Here is an 18,037-nt window from a genome sequence, read left to right on the forward strand (position 1 = left end):
AATGTTATGTAGCCGATATGACAGACTTGTATCGCTTTACTGTATTTTCCTTTTCTGAAGTGATTCAAATCATATTTCAAGCAATTCATAATCATCTTGTTGAACAGTGCGCATCTGAGAGTCTCAGCTGGAGGAAATAATCCAGTATTTATCGGTTTTAATATATCAGACAAATTTTCTTATCAGGCCGATAACGATAACATTAAAAATGAACCGATGTCGGCCGATACCGATATGGTGGCTGATATATCGTGCATCCCTAAATTTAGCATATAAGGGCGTGTTCACACTTGGCATGTTTGGTTGGATTAAAACGAACCCTGATGCGATCGCTCACAACACGGACCAAACGAACCGAGCGAACCAAAAACAGGACGTGATGTCACAAGATGCGACCCTGAAAAGGACATTTGTTTTTTCTGGTCATAGTTCAGTTCAGGCATCAGGACCACATCTCCTCACAGCAGGTGTGTGTGTGTGTGTGTGTGACGGAGGGATTCCTGACACTGGTTTTACTCCTTTACACATTTAATAAGCTCTTCATGAGTTCAGAATACCATCATATGCAGCTACGCACATACAGCGAGCGCATTTATCCCAGAACACAGCCTTGTTTTGGATGTTCGGTAAGTTCTGTCGTGGAATATGTTGTAAAAGCATTTTTGTGTGTGTGTGTGTGTGTGTGTGTGTGTGTGTGTGTGTATCTTTAGGTCTGGTGTTAAGAATGCCAGTGTGAATGCAAAGCGTATCAGGACTAAACGTATGGCCCATACAAGATAACCACACCACAGCTGTGACGTGTGAACACACACTCAGAGTGTATTGTAGTATAGATGTGTTCAGATGCCGGGATGAGTGTAAATGGGTTATTGGGTCAGTCAGTGGGGATTTAGATCTGGCGTCTGTGTCCGGCTGAGATGCTTCTCTTCAAGCTCTTCCAACAGTGTGTCTTTGTTTGTTCAGGATGCGATTGAACACAAGTCTGCTAAATTTAGTCGTTGTGTTGAACCGCTCAGGATTGGGCTTGTGTGTGTGTGTCCCACATATCAAACACACTTCATCCGTGAATGCGGGAGTTTATAGAGCAGTTGTGTTCGAGCTAACAGCTGTCCAAGCACAAGTGTTGATGTCCACACTGTACATAGACCATCATCTGAAAGCTTCATTAAACCGGTTAAATGCTCTTGCATCTCCAAATGCTTTTTTTTATGCAGAATGTATGTAAATAACGTCATATCTGTCCTAAAGACAAACATCTGATATGTTGTGTGCATTAGTCTGAACGCAGCCTATTAGATCTGCCTATGTGTGTGTGACATTATATTTCTTGATAACGATATGGGCGTATATATATATATATATATATATATATATATATATATATATATATATATATATATATATATATATATATATATATATATATATATATCACAATATATTTACTTTAGTTAGTAAAAATAAGACCAAAGAAGCAAATTACAAACAGGAGGACAAATACAATATAACAAAAATATGAATTATTATACAAATAACATTTTTCAGGTACAACAGGTTTATTTAACATTTAGCCTAGTTAGAGAAATAGTACAGAAATTAAATAGCTAATCAAATGTAAAAATAAAATACTGCGTAGTCTTCACTGTAAGTTTTTATTATTAAAGCTACAGAATTTTTTCTGTACCTGTTCACACCAAGAACGATAACTACTGTTAATAACTAAATAACTATATTAGCGTCCACACCAGCGGATGATGTCGTTCTGTTCTTCATAAGCACTCGCTGCAGTTTTGTCGTCTGTCGCTTTAAATGCTCGCGCTCGTTACAGCAGGATGGATTCTGATTGGCTGTCAGTGTTTTTATAGTTCATCCGCTGGAAAACATTGTTTCGATGAAATAATGTGTCTGTGCCAGTGTGCTGTGATCGTTATAGTTGTGATGTAGAGCTGGCCGATATGTAGGGCTGTAGCTATCGATTATTTTAGTAATCGAGTATTCTACTGATTATTCCGTCGATTAATCGGATAAAAAATTGGGGTAATAAAAATTGACCCAAGAGAACAACAGCATTTAAAATGACTTAAAATACAAATATAGTTAACACTTTACAATAAGGTTCAGCACATATATTTATTTAACTGAATCACAGCCTTTGTGATTTCACGATAGCACTATGCTATATTATGATTGTAAATGGTTTTAAATATATCGCATAGCCTTAGAAAACGGTGTAATAATGCGGCTCATGAATACTCGTCTGTGGAATGCGCCACTTCCGGTATTTTGCCGGTTATTCGATACGGTAAATTGCAATCGAGAATTTGTTTTAAATCGAGTAATCGACTTTAATTGAGGAATCGTTGCAGCCCGAGTGATGTAAAAAATATTTTATCGATAATTGCCTTTAAAAAAAAAACACTGTATTCGATTTTTTATATATATATATATATATATATATATATATATATATATATATATATATATATATATACACACATTATGATTGTATGATTTACCATTACATTTGATGGACATTAGTTAAATACTATAATGTGGCCATTTAAAAGCCATAATCAACAAAAACTCCTTTTAAATGTCACGTTGTGCCTAACAATCCCCTTAATAACAACGTCTTCCTTTTTTGGGATGAGTCGTGCTTCTCTTTCACATATTCCTCACGGTTGCTTTTTGCTCCCTCATGTAAACACCATAGAGAAGTCCCAGCCGCCGAGAGCCGAGAGCTGCACGGACATGAATCTCTGCTGGTCCATGCATGTCTGTCATGTCTCCACATGCTGAATACCATCAGCAACCCAGCCCTGACCTCGAGTGAACCTAACCAACACAGAATCAACACTGAACAAGTGTTCTCAGTCGCCAGCTGATCACTAATTAACCGACAGTTTTGCAAAGAGGGTTTCCATTATAATCACTGCAAAGCTGTCCGAAATCTGAGCAGAACTCGGCACTGACCAAAAACTGGTTCTGAGTAAACTTGAACACCTCTGGAGCCTCATTTCTAACTGTGGCACAGAACAGGCCCTGAACTGATGTGAGATGTGATTCATTCAAACAAACATACGGGAGAATGTGCATCTGTGAGTAAACTCTGACACATGCGTATGAACATCTGGAGACGTTTGGAGACACCGATGGAGATCTGAGGAAGGAAAACCACTTTAATATTCATCATGAGTCATAATCATAAATACAGTGCATGTTCACAATAACAGTTTAAATCAATAAAAGAAGGATTTAAACTATGTTTTACATCTGATATACATATTTAGATTAAATATGCCATTCTCATTAATGGAGTTAAGCACTTAGATTACATGAAATCATTACCGAGAAGTTACAGAAAAATTATATTCTAATAAATAGAAGTATTAGTAGTGGATGCGCTGCTTTTGAACACTTTTCCTGTGGGATGCTGTGTTTTAATGTTTGCTTAGCGCTTGATAATAGCAGAACGTGATGTGAACGCAGCAGAAATGCTCAATAATGCACAGTAAGGCCTCTCCGAGTATTGAGGTATCACGTGGATGAATATGCATATGCAAATGATATGCAGATGAAGATATGCATAGTAAAACGAGGCGTTATAAGCTCATTTATGGTTATTTGTGGATAGAGACGCATGACAGTCTTCCTCTGACTGGGGTTTATAAAGGGAATTTTGCACAGGTTCTGACGCACGCACGCTTTTATAAGTCTGAATTCTTTTTGCCATACGCCATTTTTGGCTTTTGGGCGCACACACACTTTTAGTAAGGATCCTACACACAGGTTGAGACCACAGATTGGCCATTGCATACAAAAGATCAACAGATTTGTCTGTGATTGGCTACATCTCTCACCGCTGCAAAAACACATCGTAAATAGAAACACAAATACACACTGGGTCGTTTGCCAAATCTGTTTCGCCAATATGATATTATTACAGTATTAACTGAGGGTGCTGAACTTTGTTAAACACACATGGCCTGAACCCAAAGGAAAAACAGGAAACACTTCCTTCCTCCTTTGGTTGACTTGGAGAATGGGAAATCTGCCTTTGTTCTGAAGCGTAATGAGCTGTGCTGCTGTTTGCTTCAGTTTAAGGTGGCAAATATTCCCCCTTCATAAAAATGTTCAGTTCTGTCACAGCTGTGAACTGACCACCGCATAGAATATGAGTGATATGATTATCTTCGCGAGTCCGCTGTCAACAACAGGCCTAAACCAGCCATGGCACCAGCACAAAAACACATTATTATCAACAGAACTTTGAAAATATCGAGATATAATCATTTTGTCAATATTGCACACCCCTAATGTACATGTACAGTGTTCATTTTTATTTCTTCAGGTCTTAAAAAGTGTTAAATATTACTTTATAAAGTGTGCAGCAACCCTGTTGCACACTTTTGGATGCAGTGTTTGGATGGTATACCACCTCCATATTTGCCCATTGGCAATATGAATCATCCCCATATATAATGATGAATTATTAATCCTGGTGTGTTCTTCTGTCCCTCAGGCGTTCGGACAGGCTCACTCCAACCACAGGAAGGTGGCGGCCGACGGCGAGAGCCGCGAGGAGTCGCTCCTGCAGGAGTCGGCGTGTAAAGAGGCGTATTACGAGCAGCGCGTGCAGGAGCTGCAGGCCGAGCTGAGGCAAGCTCGAAACATCCTGACCAACACCCAGTCGGAGAACGAGCGCCTCGCCACCATCACGCAGGAGCTGAGAGAGGTCAGTGTGTGCGGCGAGCGTGTGTGTGGGGCACGAGCGGCGTCAGGATGGGCAGAGGAGGGGTTGCAAGCGTTAGGAGTCGCTAAAGCACCAATTCAGTTGGAAGAAGTGTTAAAGTATAGTGTAGAAAATAACAACAGAATATTGATGAATCAACCGTTTGTACCTGCCAATTAAAACATTATTAGGGATGCACTGATATGAACATATTGGCTGATACCGATAACCGATAATTCTTTATATTTGAAAACCGATATATTTGCCGATAAATCTGAATCCAAATTTTTATATAATTTTTGAGAGCCTGATTACTAAAACAAAAGCCTCACCAGTAAAGCCTTGTCTCAAACACACTTATAATGATGTTCTCATGATGATTTTATGTAGCCGATATGACAGACTCGTATCGCTTTACTGTATTTTCCTTTTTTGAAGTGATTCCAATCATATTTCAAGCAATTCAACACCATCATGTTGAACAGTGCGCATCTGAAGAGTATATATTATTTATCAGCTTTAATATGTCGGACAAATTTTCTTATCGGGCCGATAATGATAACATTAAAAATGAACTGATATCATCCGATACCGATATGGTGGCCGATATATCGTGCATCCCTAAACATTATATAAACTAAACATTAAAACCTGGGGCTGTGATGGTGGTTGTTCGTCAGTGCCGTCATCCACCGGGTAGATGTAACGGTACACATATTCACACTGAAAACTTGTCATTGCTATTTCTGTCCGTTCGGCATGCATGTGAACAAACACGGCATTGTTTCAAGCACTGCACGTGGTTTGGACAACACCATTTATATCGCATCTGGAAAATCAGGAAGTGCTCCGAGTGGGAAACTGCTGTGGGGAAAGTGCACGATTCAAGTCGTCCACTGCAAATATCTTGTTTCCAGTCCAAATATCTTAAAGTTCTTAAATCAAGATGCATTTACTAGATGAGTAAAATGACAATAAGATGTTTTATCCTGTTTTCCGGGGGAATTAATCAAAAGTTAATCAGTTTTTGCTTAAAACAAGCTAAATTATCTGCCAGTGGGGTAAGAAAAATAATCTTATTTTAAATAGAAACAAGATTATTTTTCTTACCCCATTGCCAGATCATTTTGCTTATTTTAAGCAAAAACTCACTTCATTTTTATTTATTTCCCCAGAAAACAAGACATAGGCTAATGTCCTGAAACCCATGAGATATTTCTATACTTGAGGTGTTGACCGACTTTTACCATCATTTACTAAATTCAAAAGAAGATGTAATGATGATAATCGTGTTTTGGCACTAAACGGGTATGTGATCTACAGCGTTTTCTACTTTAACACAGTAAAGGGGTTAAAAGTGAATGAAAGAAATAATATAAATAATGTGTCTATAAATAATTCCCGGTGGAAAGACAGATGGTGTGACACGAGTGAGGATCGCAGTGCTCTTGAGGAGATTAATGAGCCAAAGGTGAAATGAAATGTGGTTTTGCATGTGACTGAGCGGAGGAACAGATGGAGTGAAGACGGAGAGATGCAGATGGAGGGAGTGGTAAACACAAGCACGCAGGTCAAAGGTTAAAAGTGTAGTTGACACACTACTATTCAAAAGTTTGTGGTCAGCGTCGTTAATACTTTTATTCATCAAGAACGCATGAAATGGATCATAAGTGACATTATAATGTTACAGAAGATTCTATTTCAAATAAATGCTTGTTGATTCTTTATCTCACACACACACACACACTCTTCTTGTGCCACAGAACAGTCAGATGGTGGAGCTGCAGAGGTCTCGTCTGCGTGACGACATCAAGGAGTTTAAGATCCGAGAGGCTCGTCTTCTGCAGGACTACAGCGAGCTCGAGGAGGAGAACATCACCCTCCAGAAACATGTGTCTGTCTTAAAGCAGGGCCAGGTAACATTCAGCTGTGTGTGTGTGTATGAGGTTTAGGGGTCGGGTTAGTGTGAGGCAGGGTTTCTCAAACTCGGTCCTGGAGGGCCACTGTCCTGCACAGTTCAGCTCCTGATCAAACACTTGATCTCTAGATAATCTCTAGACCGAGTTTGAGGAACCCTGGTGTAAGGTTAGTGGAGAGAATGTACAGTTTTAAAACCATTACGGTTATGGAATGTCCCCATTTAGATAGTTAAGTAAACGTGTGTGTGTGTGTGTGTGTGTGTGTGTGATGGCATCCTGCAGGTTGAGTTTGAGGGTCTGAAGCATGAACTGCGTCGTCTGGAGGAAGATACCCAGTTCCTGAACAGCCAGCTGGAGGATGCGGTGCGTCTGAAGGAGATCGCGGAGCGGCAGCTCGGGGAGGCGCTCGAGACCATCAAGACTGAGAGGGAGCAGAAGGCAAGACATGGAGTTTTCTGTTTAGCAAATTGTTATTATTATTAGGGTTGGGTATGGTTTGAAATCATTAAGAAAAGTAGAAATAAAAAAATTAGCAATCGCAACAAATAGATACAACTGTACAAAGATACGATTGAAATAAACAGTCTTTCAAGATTGTCAAGTATCCGATTCCTGACCTCAAGTATTCAATTCCAGAATTGGAGCAGGTTTTTGATTCCCAGCCCTAAGTATTATTGCAGCTGGATATTATTGGGAGTGTGAGCTCCTCATTAGTTGTGCTGGGAATCAAGAACTGGTCCCATTAAATAAAGTCTTTGTTACATTGACCTCGTGCCAGCAAACATAGGACCCATAAATCTGTGAAAAGTCTTGAGAAGAACAATACAATGAAATAAGATTAAAATAAATAAATTACAATAAATAAAAATGTGATTTAAAATTAAAAAATGTTTGTTTGTTATTAATCTAATATATTAAATTACATAAATAAATAATGAAATTTTGTATTTTGAACGAGAACACAAGGACGCAAGAAAAGATATTGAGAATTTTTTGTCTATTTTCTGCTGGTTGGCAGTATTGTTTTCTCACTTTAACTCTTGTGCTGTTGAAAACCCTGTAACACTTGGGATGTGGTCTGCAAAAACTTGCTTATAAATCTCTCGTTATGCTACCTTATCACCAAATATTGGATTCAACTTTTTTGGACGCTTATGTACCTCAGTTTTTGAGTGAAAAAGCGTTATTTCTGGATAATTTCATCAATTTTCCTGGCTAAACATTAAAGCACACTAGTGTGGTAGTGCAAGTGTTTTTCATATTTTATGTAAAATTGTCGAAATGATCCAGAAATAATGCTTTTTCACCCAAAAACTGAGGTACGTAAGCATACAAAAAGATTAAATCCAATTTTACATAAAATATGAAAAAAATGTGCACTATCACACTAGTGTGCTTTAATGTTTAACCAGGAAAATTGACAAAATTATCCAGAAATAATTATTTTATTCACTCAAAAACTGAGGTATGTCAGCTCAGATAAATAAGGCCTACGATCGATCCATTCCAAAATGAAATATAAAACTGGTTCTAATTGAAAATAAACAAGTTGACAAAAAGATTGAATCCAGTATTTGGTGATGATGTAGCATAATGAGAGATTTATTAGCAATTTTTTTTAGGCCGGTCATTTAAAATTGACCGTGAACACCACAAGTGTTACAATGTGAAAAAAACACACAAAAAATTACAAAATGTATAAAACATTTTTTTGTGAAGTTGTTAGACTGAGTGAGTAAAGTCAGTACGTTTTAGTCTAATGCAATAACATTAGAATTTTCGGGTACGGGAATTTTTCTGATCTACAGTCGTCAACATTTAAAGTGGATCAAAACCTTTCATCAAAATTATACATGAATTTTGAATAATAATCGTTCTTGTCTGAGGACAACTGATCCACTTCAGATGTTGACGACTGTAGTTTAAAACGCCGTTCCTGCCTCAGCTCTATCTTCATGAGATGTGCTGGTGTGTGTGACACAGGCCGCCTTAAGGAAGGAGTTGTCTCAGTACATGAGCATCGGGGACTCGATGTACCACAGTCCTCTGAGCATCTCCCTCGACGGCCTGAAGTTCAGCGACGACACCTCGATCGAGCCGAACAACGACCAACCGCTGCACGTCTACGAGAACGGCTTCCACAAGATCGCCAGCAACAACGAGAACAACGACGACGACAACCGTGTTTCCACGCCTAAGAAAGGAGAGTTGTTCCAGCCGTCCTCCAGCCTCGTGGACAACCTCCTGAACGAGCTCAACATCTCCGAGATCCAGAAGCTCAAGCAGCAGCTGCTGCAGGTACTCTCACACACACATTGTATTTGTATTTTTAATCAAATAAATGCAGCCTTGGTGAGCAGAGGAGACTTTTTTAAAAACATAAAAAATCTTACCAATCCCAAACGTTTGACTGGTAGTGTATTTACCATGTTTACTGTGTTCAGTCGGCACCATCGCTTCATCAAGTAATGGCAAAATGTTTAATAATAATGTAATGTTTTGCAACCCTACAAACAAGGACAGATAACCTGGATTTTTTAATTAAATTAAAGTTGATTTGAATAGCGCTTTCCACAATGCATATAACACAGAAAACGCTTGTTTAAATGTTACAGATTTCAAATCACAATTAGATTTTTTCTCTCCCAAATCATGCATCCTATAGTGTGTGTTCAGATCTGTGTTTGATTGGCTGACAGCTGGACTGCTTAAATCCTATTAGTGTAAGTTGCAGTTAGTGCTCCATCCAATCTGACACGACCAGCCGTCCTTCTGCCAGGAGGTCAAACTGCGAACTCTGACCTTTTGAAGGATTAGTTCACTTCAGAATTAACATTTCCTGATAGTTTACTCTCCTCCACGTCATCCAAGATGTTCATGTCTGTCTTTCTTCAGTGGAAAAGAAATGAAGGTTTTTGAGAAGGAATAAGATAAGCCGAGGAATAAGAGTCTCATCTAGACAAACCAGCGGACATTTTAGAAAAAAAATAAACAAAAATACTTTTTAACCACAAAGCACTTGTATGTCCTCGATTTCACGCCTTGCGTAATCACGTTGTGTCTGACGTAGGGCGAAAAACGGAAAAATCGTCTGACATCGTTTTTTGACCATCTATTTATTTTTTGTAAATGCCATTTGACTCAGTCTTTGCACGTTCACTTTGTAACACTGGGTCTATTCTTCCGCCTACGTCACGCTTGACCTTTCAACGTGATTACGTAATGTGTGGCGCATCACAACTAGTGCAAGACAATACAAGCAATTGTGTTTAAAAAGTATATATATGTTTATTTTATATTATAAGGGTCCTCTCCATGCGTACGGGTGTGTGTTGAGCCAGAACCGTAGGAACAATACGAGACCATTGTTTTATTCTGTCCGTTATGGTAATCAGACCCGCACTGAACCCTCATGACCTATTGATCATTGCAGACGACATGAAAGAGCAGCTGAGATGATGTTTCTCAGATGAACAATTGCTTCTATTTTTGCAAACATTTTTAATTACAAATGATTTTATAAGCTCTGGTTGTTTGTGAAGGGAATCTGTTAGTAGTGTGTGTTGTCCTGTCACGGCTCTCCACACACTATAGGAACAAAATATGTAATACATATATGTATCAGTTGGTGTATATTTTTACCCCAAATTCTCTTTAAATCAGTCTTAGTAAATCAAAGTCTGGAAAAATGTCTGTCATTAGAGATGGCATGTGGGTTTAGCAACTTCCACATGACATTGAGTATATTAGGACAGGAATATTTTACTGCTGCATAGTAATGCTTTTATTTTCCATATAGTAATAATTTATTAATTATAAAGACATCAATAATAAAACATAATTATCATATTAATATTGAATATTGTATACTGTAATATAATATTGAGATGGATTGTTTATTACAATTTTTAATATTCACATATTGAAAACTTCTACCATGTGCAGTGTTTGCTTATAAAGCCCTAAAGAAAATAATAAAAGTTATGTGAATAAATGATTGAAGGTGTGTTTGTATTACATTCGCACTGTAACTGACATGAACAAAACAGACAATTAAACGGTGACCCGCAGGCCACAGCACTGAGCCAGAACTTCATATTGCTTTATAGACTGAGATTTCCCCAGTTTTGAGTCATGTCAGGACAGGTTACACTGCGAGTCCTGGAACTAATGCTCAGAGCGAATGTGCTTTTGAAGGCGGTTCTGCTTTGACTGAATAATGAAGGATACCTTTTTATGTTTTCAACTCTGGCCTTTGAGATCCACTTTCTTGCAGAGTTTACCAGCTTTGATTAAACTCACCCACCGGCACATTACAAGTAACTTGCATTACATAATCAGATTACTTTTTTGATGCAACAAGAAAAATGTTTGCATTTAAAGGGATAGTTCACCCAAAAATGAAAATTAGCCCATGATTTACTCACCCTGAAGTCATCCTAGGTGTAAATAACATTCTCCTTTCAGAAGAATACAGTCGGAGCTATATTAAAAAATGTCCTGGCTCTTCCAAGCTTTATAATGGGAGTGAATGGGTATATTTTTTTGTAAGTCCATAAAACCCTATTTAGTATACGCGGTTCTATGAATATGCAAATGAGCCCCGCCTCCACTCACTCCCTCAGCTCAGAGATCCACTGGTTGACGATCACACGTTGATCTGATTGGTTACAAGGTAGTTTGTGACGTCAGAAACACCAGCGATTTCAAAGCGTGTTTTTGAGACTGTCTTTGGTTCACTGCAGTTTTAAGGAGGAAATACTCAGCAATGGTGTCGACTTATGAATTCACACATGGTGTGTCTTAAAGCGCATTAAAAACACCACATAGACACATAAACATGTTGTCAGCAGAGCGGACGGCAATAGTGTCAGCCGAGTGAAAACATTGACTTTGTGATCACAACGATTGTGTGCTGGAAATGAAAGACACTTCTCTGTCGTTCCTGAAGCGTATGTCGTGTGTGTGTGTGTGTGTGTGTGTGTGTGTGTTTCAGGTTGAGCGTGAGAAGGTGACGCTGCTGTCCACACTGCAGGAGTCTCAGAAGCATCTGGAACAGGCTCGTGGAGCGCTCTCGGAGCAACACGAGACGGTCAGCCGGCTCTCGGAGAACATCAGTGCCATGCGCAAACTCCAGGCCAGCAAAGAGCGCCAGTCCGCGCTGGACAACGAGAAGGAGCGCGACAGCCACGAGGACAGCGAATACTACGAGGTGGACATCAACGGCCCCGAGATCCTGGAGTGCAAGTACAAGGTATAGAATTATTTTTATTTTCTTTCAGATTTTTAAGTACATTAAGTCATTTAGCAGACGTCTTTGCCCAAAGCGAACACTTTAAGTGGTGGTTTCATCTCTGGCAAGAAGAAAAAATCCATTCAAAATGGTGCGTAGGTCAATAAATACAGTATACTTGTGATTCAATACTAAAAATATCTATTTAGAAATGGACTAGACCTTCTATTTTGTGTACTAAGTTTTTTTGTTATTATTTTGAGCTCAAGCCTGAAATAAAAGGTTTGTTGTTCATGAACTCTTTGAACTACCAGGATATCCCTTGATTGGCAAGTTGTTGGCATACAATATTCCACAAATAATCACACTATCATTCACTATCACATATTTGAGACACTATCAATATTTATTTGTTTTTATTCTGCATTATTTACATCTGTATGAGACACCAGATTTCTGTCGTTTCACAAACACAGATTCTGTATTCCTCAATTGCACAGGGAAATGCAAACATTGAACTTTGTTCACTTATAATTGATTATATAATTATAATCAAATCAGCCGTTTGTGTTTTTGAGCTTCCATTTCATTTAAGACGCTGCCCTATACGGTACCTGTCTCAGTGCTGGAAACGAACTGATTACATGCAATTTGGATTATTTAATCAGATTCCAATTAAGTACTTGTAATTAGATTATATTACACTTTAAAATACTCCTAATCGGATTACAGGTATTTTTTTTACTGATTACACGATTACTTGTTTACATAAATGTCAGTTGATCATGGTTAGAAGACATACAGGTAAACAAAGAAAATATATACATTTTTAGTTTTTGTATTGATTTTTTACATATTTATGATTCAATTAGCTTTTCATCAACTCACGAACCCCAGTTTGAGAAACCCTGACATGATGAAATGTCACCTCATGATGTTGATAAAACATTTAATACATTTACTTGCTCTTTGCATTTTCATATCACAAAATAATCCTATTTAAATCTAAAAAGTTAGGTCAAAGTAATCAAATTAGATAACCTAAAATGTGTAATCTTATAGATTACATAACTATACATTTTCGTCATGTAATTTGTAATCAGTAACAGACTACAGCTTGTAATCTACGCAGCGCTGACCTGAATCTGTAGACAGCGAAGCAGTTCACTAGGTTTAGCACAGTTTCATTTTAAAACGTTTTGCGTTTCTCGTTCCTCTGTTTGTTTTCGGCACTTTCTGTCAATTATAAGAATCATCTCCCAAGTAAAGTTAAGACGTGCTCAAAATTGACTGGTGTTCCTTTGTGGAGCTTAACAGTATTTGAGCAGCAAGCTTTAAGGAAAACTAGGAGTATTATGAGTGATGATACACACCCCCTGCATATGAATTTGAGCCGCTGCTCGTCTAACAAATCGATACAAGTTCACTTTTGTACCAGAAGCCATTCGTATTTGTAATGCAATTTTTTTTATTAAGGATCCTTGAGGTGATGTTTCGATTCTTATCGATTCCTAATTTCGATTCCAATAAGGAAATAAAAAACCTGGATATCATTCAGATTTAGTTTTATTGCAAAACATTTAATTGTAGCTGAATATCATGAACAAAAATCAACAGGCTAAAGAACACTTTGCCTGTGGTTTAAAAATACCATAGAAAAACAACTAGCCTAACTAATATAAATTTAAAGCATTATTAAAGACAAGTAAACACATTAGCAATCGCAAAAAATCGATAAAACTGGACAAGGATACGATTGAAATAAACCGTGTTTTAAGATTTTCAGGTTCAGAAACTGTAATCAAATGTAAAATAACTGCACTTTATAAATAAAATATACATTACAAACACAGTTGCAAAAGTTATTCGGTCAAGAACGTGTGAATTTTCTCTTATTCCCTGTGTTATTATAGAGACGGCAGCAGGAATATTAGGCTGCTGCCACTTTAAGAGCTGCCCAATATAGTTACACACGCCTGTAGCTCTGAAAACAGCGCTCGATTAATCTTAGTATTAGGAATCGATAAGAGGAATCGAAATTTTTATTTTATAACAAGTATCCGATTCCTGACCTCAAGTATTCGATTCCAGAATTAGAATCGATTTTCGATTCCCAACCCTACCTGTGGGATGAATGAAGTGACTAACTTAACGAACTTAAAATGTACTTTGTTTGAAACCACAGGTCGCAGTGTCCGAGGCAAGTCAGCTGAAGGAGGAGCTCAAAACGTTAAAGGCGGAGCATTCGGCCTGTCAATCACAGTATAAGGAGGAGCAGGCGCAGCTGGAGAGCCGGGTCTCGTCTCTGAGCGCTCAGCTCTCGTCTCTGGAGCGCAGCAGTCGAGTCGACCGCGAGCATCTGGAGCGCGTGGAGAAAGAGCTTCGGCAGGCCAGTGAAGTGGCGGGCGAATCCCAGGGCAGCCTTAACATCGCCCAGGACGAGCTCGCCACCTTCAGCGAGGAGCTAGCCAACCTGTACCATCACGTCTGCATGTGCAACAACGAAACGCCTAACCGCATCATGCTCGACTTCTACCGCGAAGGTAAACTCCTCCCTCAGATATCAGACCTATTATTAATCAGTGTATACTGGAGAAGTGGCCAGAGGAGTGGAAGATGTGCAAGAATAATAAGCTATATGAAATTCATCCGGAAATTTCAAACAGACTTTTAATCACGCTTAAAACTAGATCTGATCTAGTGGTATTCACCAGATGTCGTATAAGTCATACAAGTTTGGCTGTTTTGCTTAAAGGTGAAGACCCAACTCTATGCATGCTTTGTAAGATTCCCCCCTCTGTTAAACATATTTTATTTAGGGATTAGGGATGCGCGGTATACCGGTACTGCAAAAATACCGGTATATATTATATTTCAAACGGTACAATATCATAATTTTGCTCAATTCGGTATTTAATGCGCTGCTGTTTCGAAGTTCACCGCTAGGCGGCAGTGCGCTACCCAAACTGACGCGGGTCACGCACAACCGGCAAACGGTGACAACGGAGGAACACAATGGATCAAACAGATGAAGCTCATTCTACACGCCCGAAATTAATAAATAAAGAGAGCAGTAGGAGTGAAATATAGCATTACTTTGCCTACAAAAGTAATGAGAAAGGTGAAGCAACAGACCTCAATGCACCACTCTACAAACACTGCTTTAAATTTGCGACGGGAGGCAACACATCAAATCTGGCTAACGTTAACCACTTGTCACTTGATCATCCTGACTTGTTCAAAGAGTTCAGAGATCGACAGGTGAGTCCATCATTCAACTGTTTTAATTTAGACTTTTATTCATAGCGCACATACATAAAAGCTTATCAATTAAATATGACACGGTAAACACGAAAGCTCAAATGTGCTTGCATGACACGCTAGAACCAATGAAGTTTAGGTCTCATAATTTTTGCACTTTCAAACAATCATATATTAATTGAATTTGAATGAATAAAGAGATTAGTGATATTAATTTTAGTATTAGTGATAGTAAAATGAATGGCATATCACTGCTGCTGTGGCGAGTGCGACCCCTAGAGGAATCTAAGGAATCTAGAGTAATAGTAGTAATATGGATATTACTAATATGAATGTTAGAGTAACACTTTACATTTAAGCTACATTTGTCAACATTCATTAGGTAACCTGACCTAACCGTATTATAGCATTTATTAATCTAGATCAATCAGTAATTATTATTTATACTAATACATGTTTAGCATGTTAACATTACTTTATATGCAATGCATTAAACTAATATGAACCCAAACACAAACCAAACAGTAATCAAACCAAGATGAATAAATGCTATAAATGTTGATAATTCTCTGTTAATGCATGACAGCTAAAAATGACTCATTTCATTATTCTATTATTATTCTATATTAATCAATTATTATAGATATTAACCTATTTTAATTGTATCATTTCAGGTTTCTTTCTTTCTTTTTTTTCAAAATCCAAAATTTAATCTACTGTAAGTTCCCTGACTGTTTTTTATTTATTTATTTATTAGTTTCAAGCAGTGTTTTTTAATAAAATTGTTTCAATTCACTTAAATTTTGAGGCTGGTTATTTGTCACCTGTGGTATCGATTTAGTATCGATACCGAGGTATTAGGTTCTGGTACCGTACCGAAACCAAAATTATGGTATCGAGCCATCCCTATTAGGGATGCACGATATATCGGCCACCATATCGGTATCGGCTGATATCGGTTCATTTTTGATATTATCGTTATCGGCCCAATAAGAAAATTTGTCCGATTTATAAAAAAAGATAAATAATGGATTATTTCCTCCAGATTAGATGCTTCAGATGCGCACTGTTCAACATGATGGTTTTAAACTGCTTGAAATATGATCAGAATCACTTCAAAAAAGGAAAATACAGTAAAGTGATACAAGTCTGTCATATCGGCTACATACAATTATCATAACATTATAATTGTGTTTGGGACATGGCTTTACTGGTGAGGCATTTGTTTTAGTAATGAGGCTCTCAAAAATTATATAAAAATTTGGATTTAGATTTATCGGCCAATATATCGGTTATCAGCTTTCAAATATAAAGAATTATCGGTTATCGGCATCGGTCAATATGTTCATATCAGTGCATCCCTAATTTTATTGGACTGTCCTGGGGATAATATAAGTAGAATGCTCTTTTATGAAGTTATTTCACTTAAGGACTTATTTAGTTAGATTATGCCTGGAAAGGTTTTGGATCATATTAATTTAAAACAAATGTATCAAGATGACTTGTTGTGTTTGTTTGCCTGGTTTTATTGTATTTATATGATATTTGTATTTTTCTAATTGAATTTTTGCCTTTAAAATAGCCTTAGATGCTGACATGGCATTAAATAAAACAATCTATCTATCTACCGCAAAGGTAAAGCCGGGATAAACGGCGCACAGACTACAGGTTGGTGCAGTCCTGATGGTCGTGGACGCCGATCTCCAATCCTGCTGACCCGTGGACTCTTTCCCAGCGCCGAGACCAGTGATGGAGCGTCATCTCCAGTGGCTGATCCCCGTAAGGAGCCCATGAACATCTATAACCTGGTGGCCATCATCCGGGACCAGATCCGACACCTCCAGCTAGCCGTGGACCGCACCACTGAGCTCTCTCGCCAGCGCATGGCTTCTCTGGAGCTGGGTCTCGGCGCTGATCGCGAGCAGGAGGCCAGCGTGGAGGAGATCCTCAAGCTCAAATCGCTCCTCAGCACCAAGAGAGAGCAGATTGCCACACTGAGAACCGTCCTAAAGGCCAACAAACAGGTCAGTGTTCACCCTCGTCATTACATCAGTGGGTCGGAGCCTGTTTGTTGTCAAGCGGGACACTTGGCATGCTTTATTGCCTCAAATATTTTAATAATCATCCTAAATTAGGTGTCATTTGAAAGCTTAAAGGATTAGTTCACTTCAGAATTAAAATGTCCTTATAATCTACTCTCCCTCTCGTCATCCAAGATGTTCATGTCTTTCTTTCTTCAGTGGAAAAGAAATGAAGGTTTTTGAGGAAAACACTCCAGGATGTTCCTCCATATAGTGTCTTCAATGGGGTCCAACGGGTCGAAGGTCCAGATGTGAGTTTCAGTGCAGCTTCAAAGTCTCGACACGATCCAGCCGAGGATTAAGAGTCTCATCTAGACAAACCAGCGGACATTTTAGAACTAAATAAGCATTTATATACTTTTAACCACAAATGCTCGTCTTGCACTAGCTGTGATGCGACACACATTACCGTAATCGCGTTGAAAGGTCATGTGTGACGTAGGCGGAAGTACAGACCCAGTGTTTACAAAGAGAACGTGCAAAGACTCAGGAGAAAATAGTATTTTGCTCTACTCTCACATTTCTGAACCGGATCACGCGTGACCTTTCAACGTGATTACGGTAATGTGTGTCGCATCACGGCTAGTGCAAGATGATCACTTGTGGTTAAAAGTATATAAATGTTTATTTTGTTCTAAAATGTCGGCTGGTTTGTCTAGATGAGACTCTTATTCCTCGGCTGGATCGTGTCGAGACTTTGAAGCTGCACTGAAACTCACATCTGGACCTTTGACCCGTTGGACCCCATTGAAGACACTATATGGAGAAACATCCTGGAGTGTTTTCCTCAAAAACCTTCATTTATTTCCAG

General features: G+C 38.5%; 1 protein-coding gene across 2 annotated transcripts in view; it reads left to right on the forward strand.

Annotated features, from left to right (window-relative positions):
- The window catches only part of LOC308680154 (BICD cargo adaptor 2), a 34,385-nt gene that overhangs the window by 2,662 nt on the left and 13,686 nt on the right, over nucleotides 1-18,037 (forward strand). For both annotated transcript variants that reach the window (XM_081348105.1, XM_081348104.1), the window contains exons 2-8: nucleotides 4,523-4,735; nucleotides 6,496-6,648; nucleotides 6,934-7,089; nucleotides 8,635-8,949; nucleotides 11,648-11,905; nucleotides 14,070-14,427; nucleotides 16,781-17,169. In XM_081348105.1, the coding sequence (XP_081204231.1) occupies nucleotides 4,523-4,735; nucleotides 6,496-6,648; nucleotides 6,934-7,089; nucleotides 8,635-8,949; nucleotides 11,648-11,905; nucleotides 14,070-14,427; nucleotides 16,781-17,169 (1,842 nt within the window). The remainder of the gene's footprint in view (nucleotides 1-4,522; nucleotides 4,736-6,495; nucleotides 6,649-6,933; nucleotides 7,090-8,634; nucleotides 8,950-11,647; nucleotides 11,906-14,069; nucleotides 14,428-16,780; nucleotides 17,170-18,037) is intronic.

This window comes from Scardinius erythrophthalmus (assembly GCF_964197995.2).
Source record: "Scardinius erythrophthalmus genome assembly, chromosome: 20".
Classification (NCBI taxonomy): Eukaryota; Metazoa; Chordata; class Actinopteri; order Cypriniformes; family Leuciscidae; genus Scardinius; species Scardinius erythrophthalmus.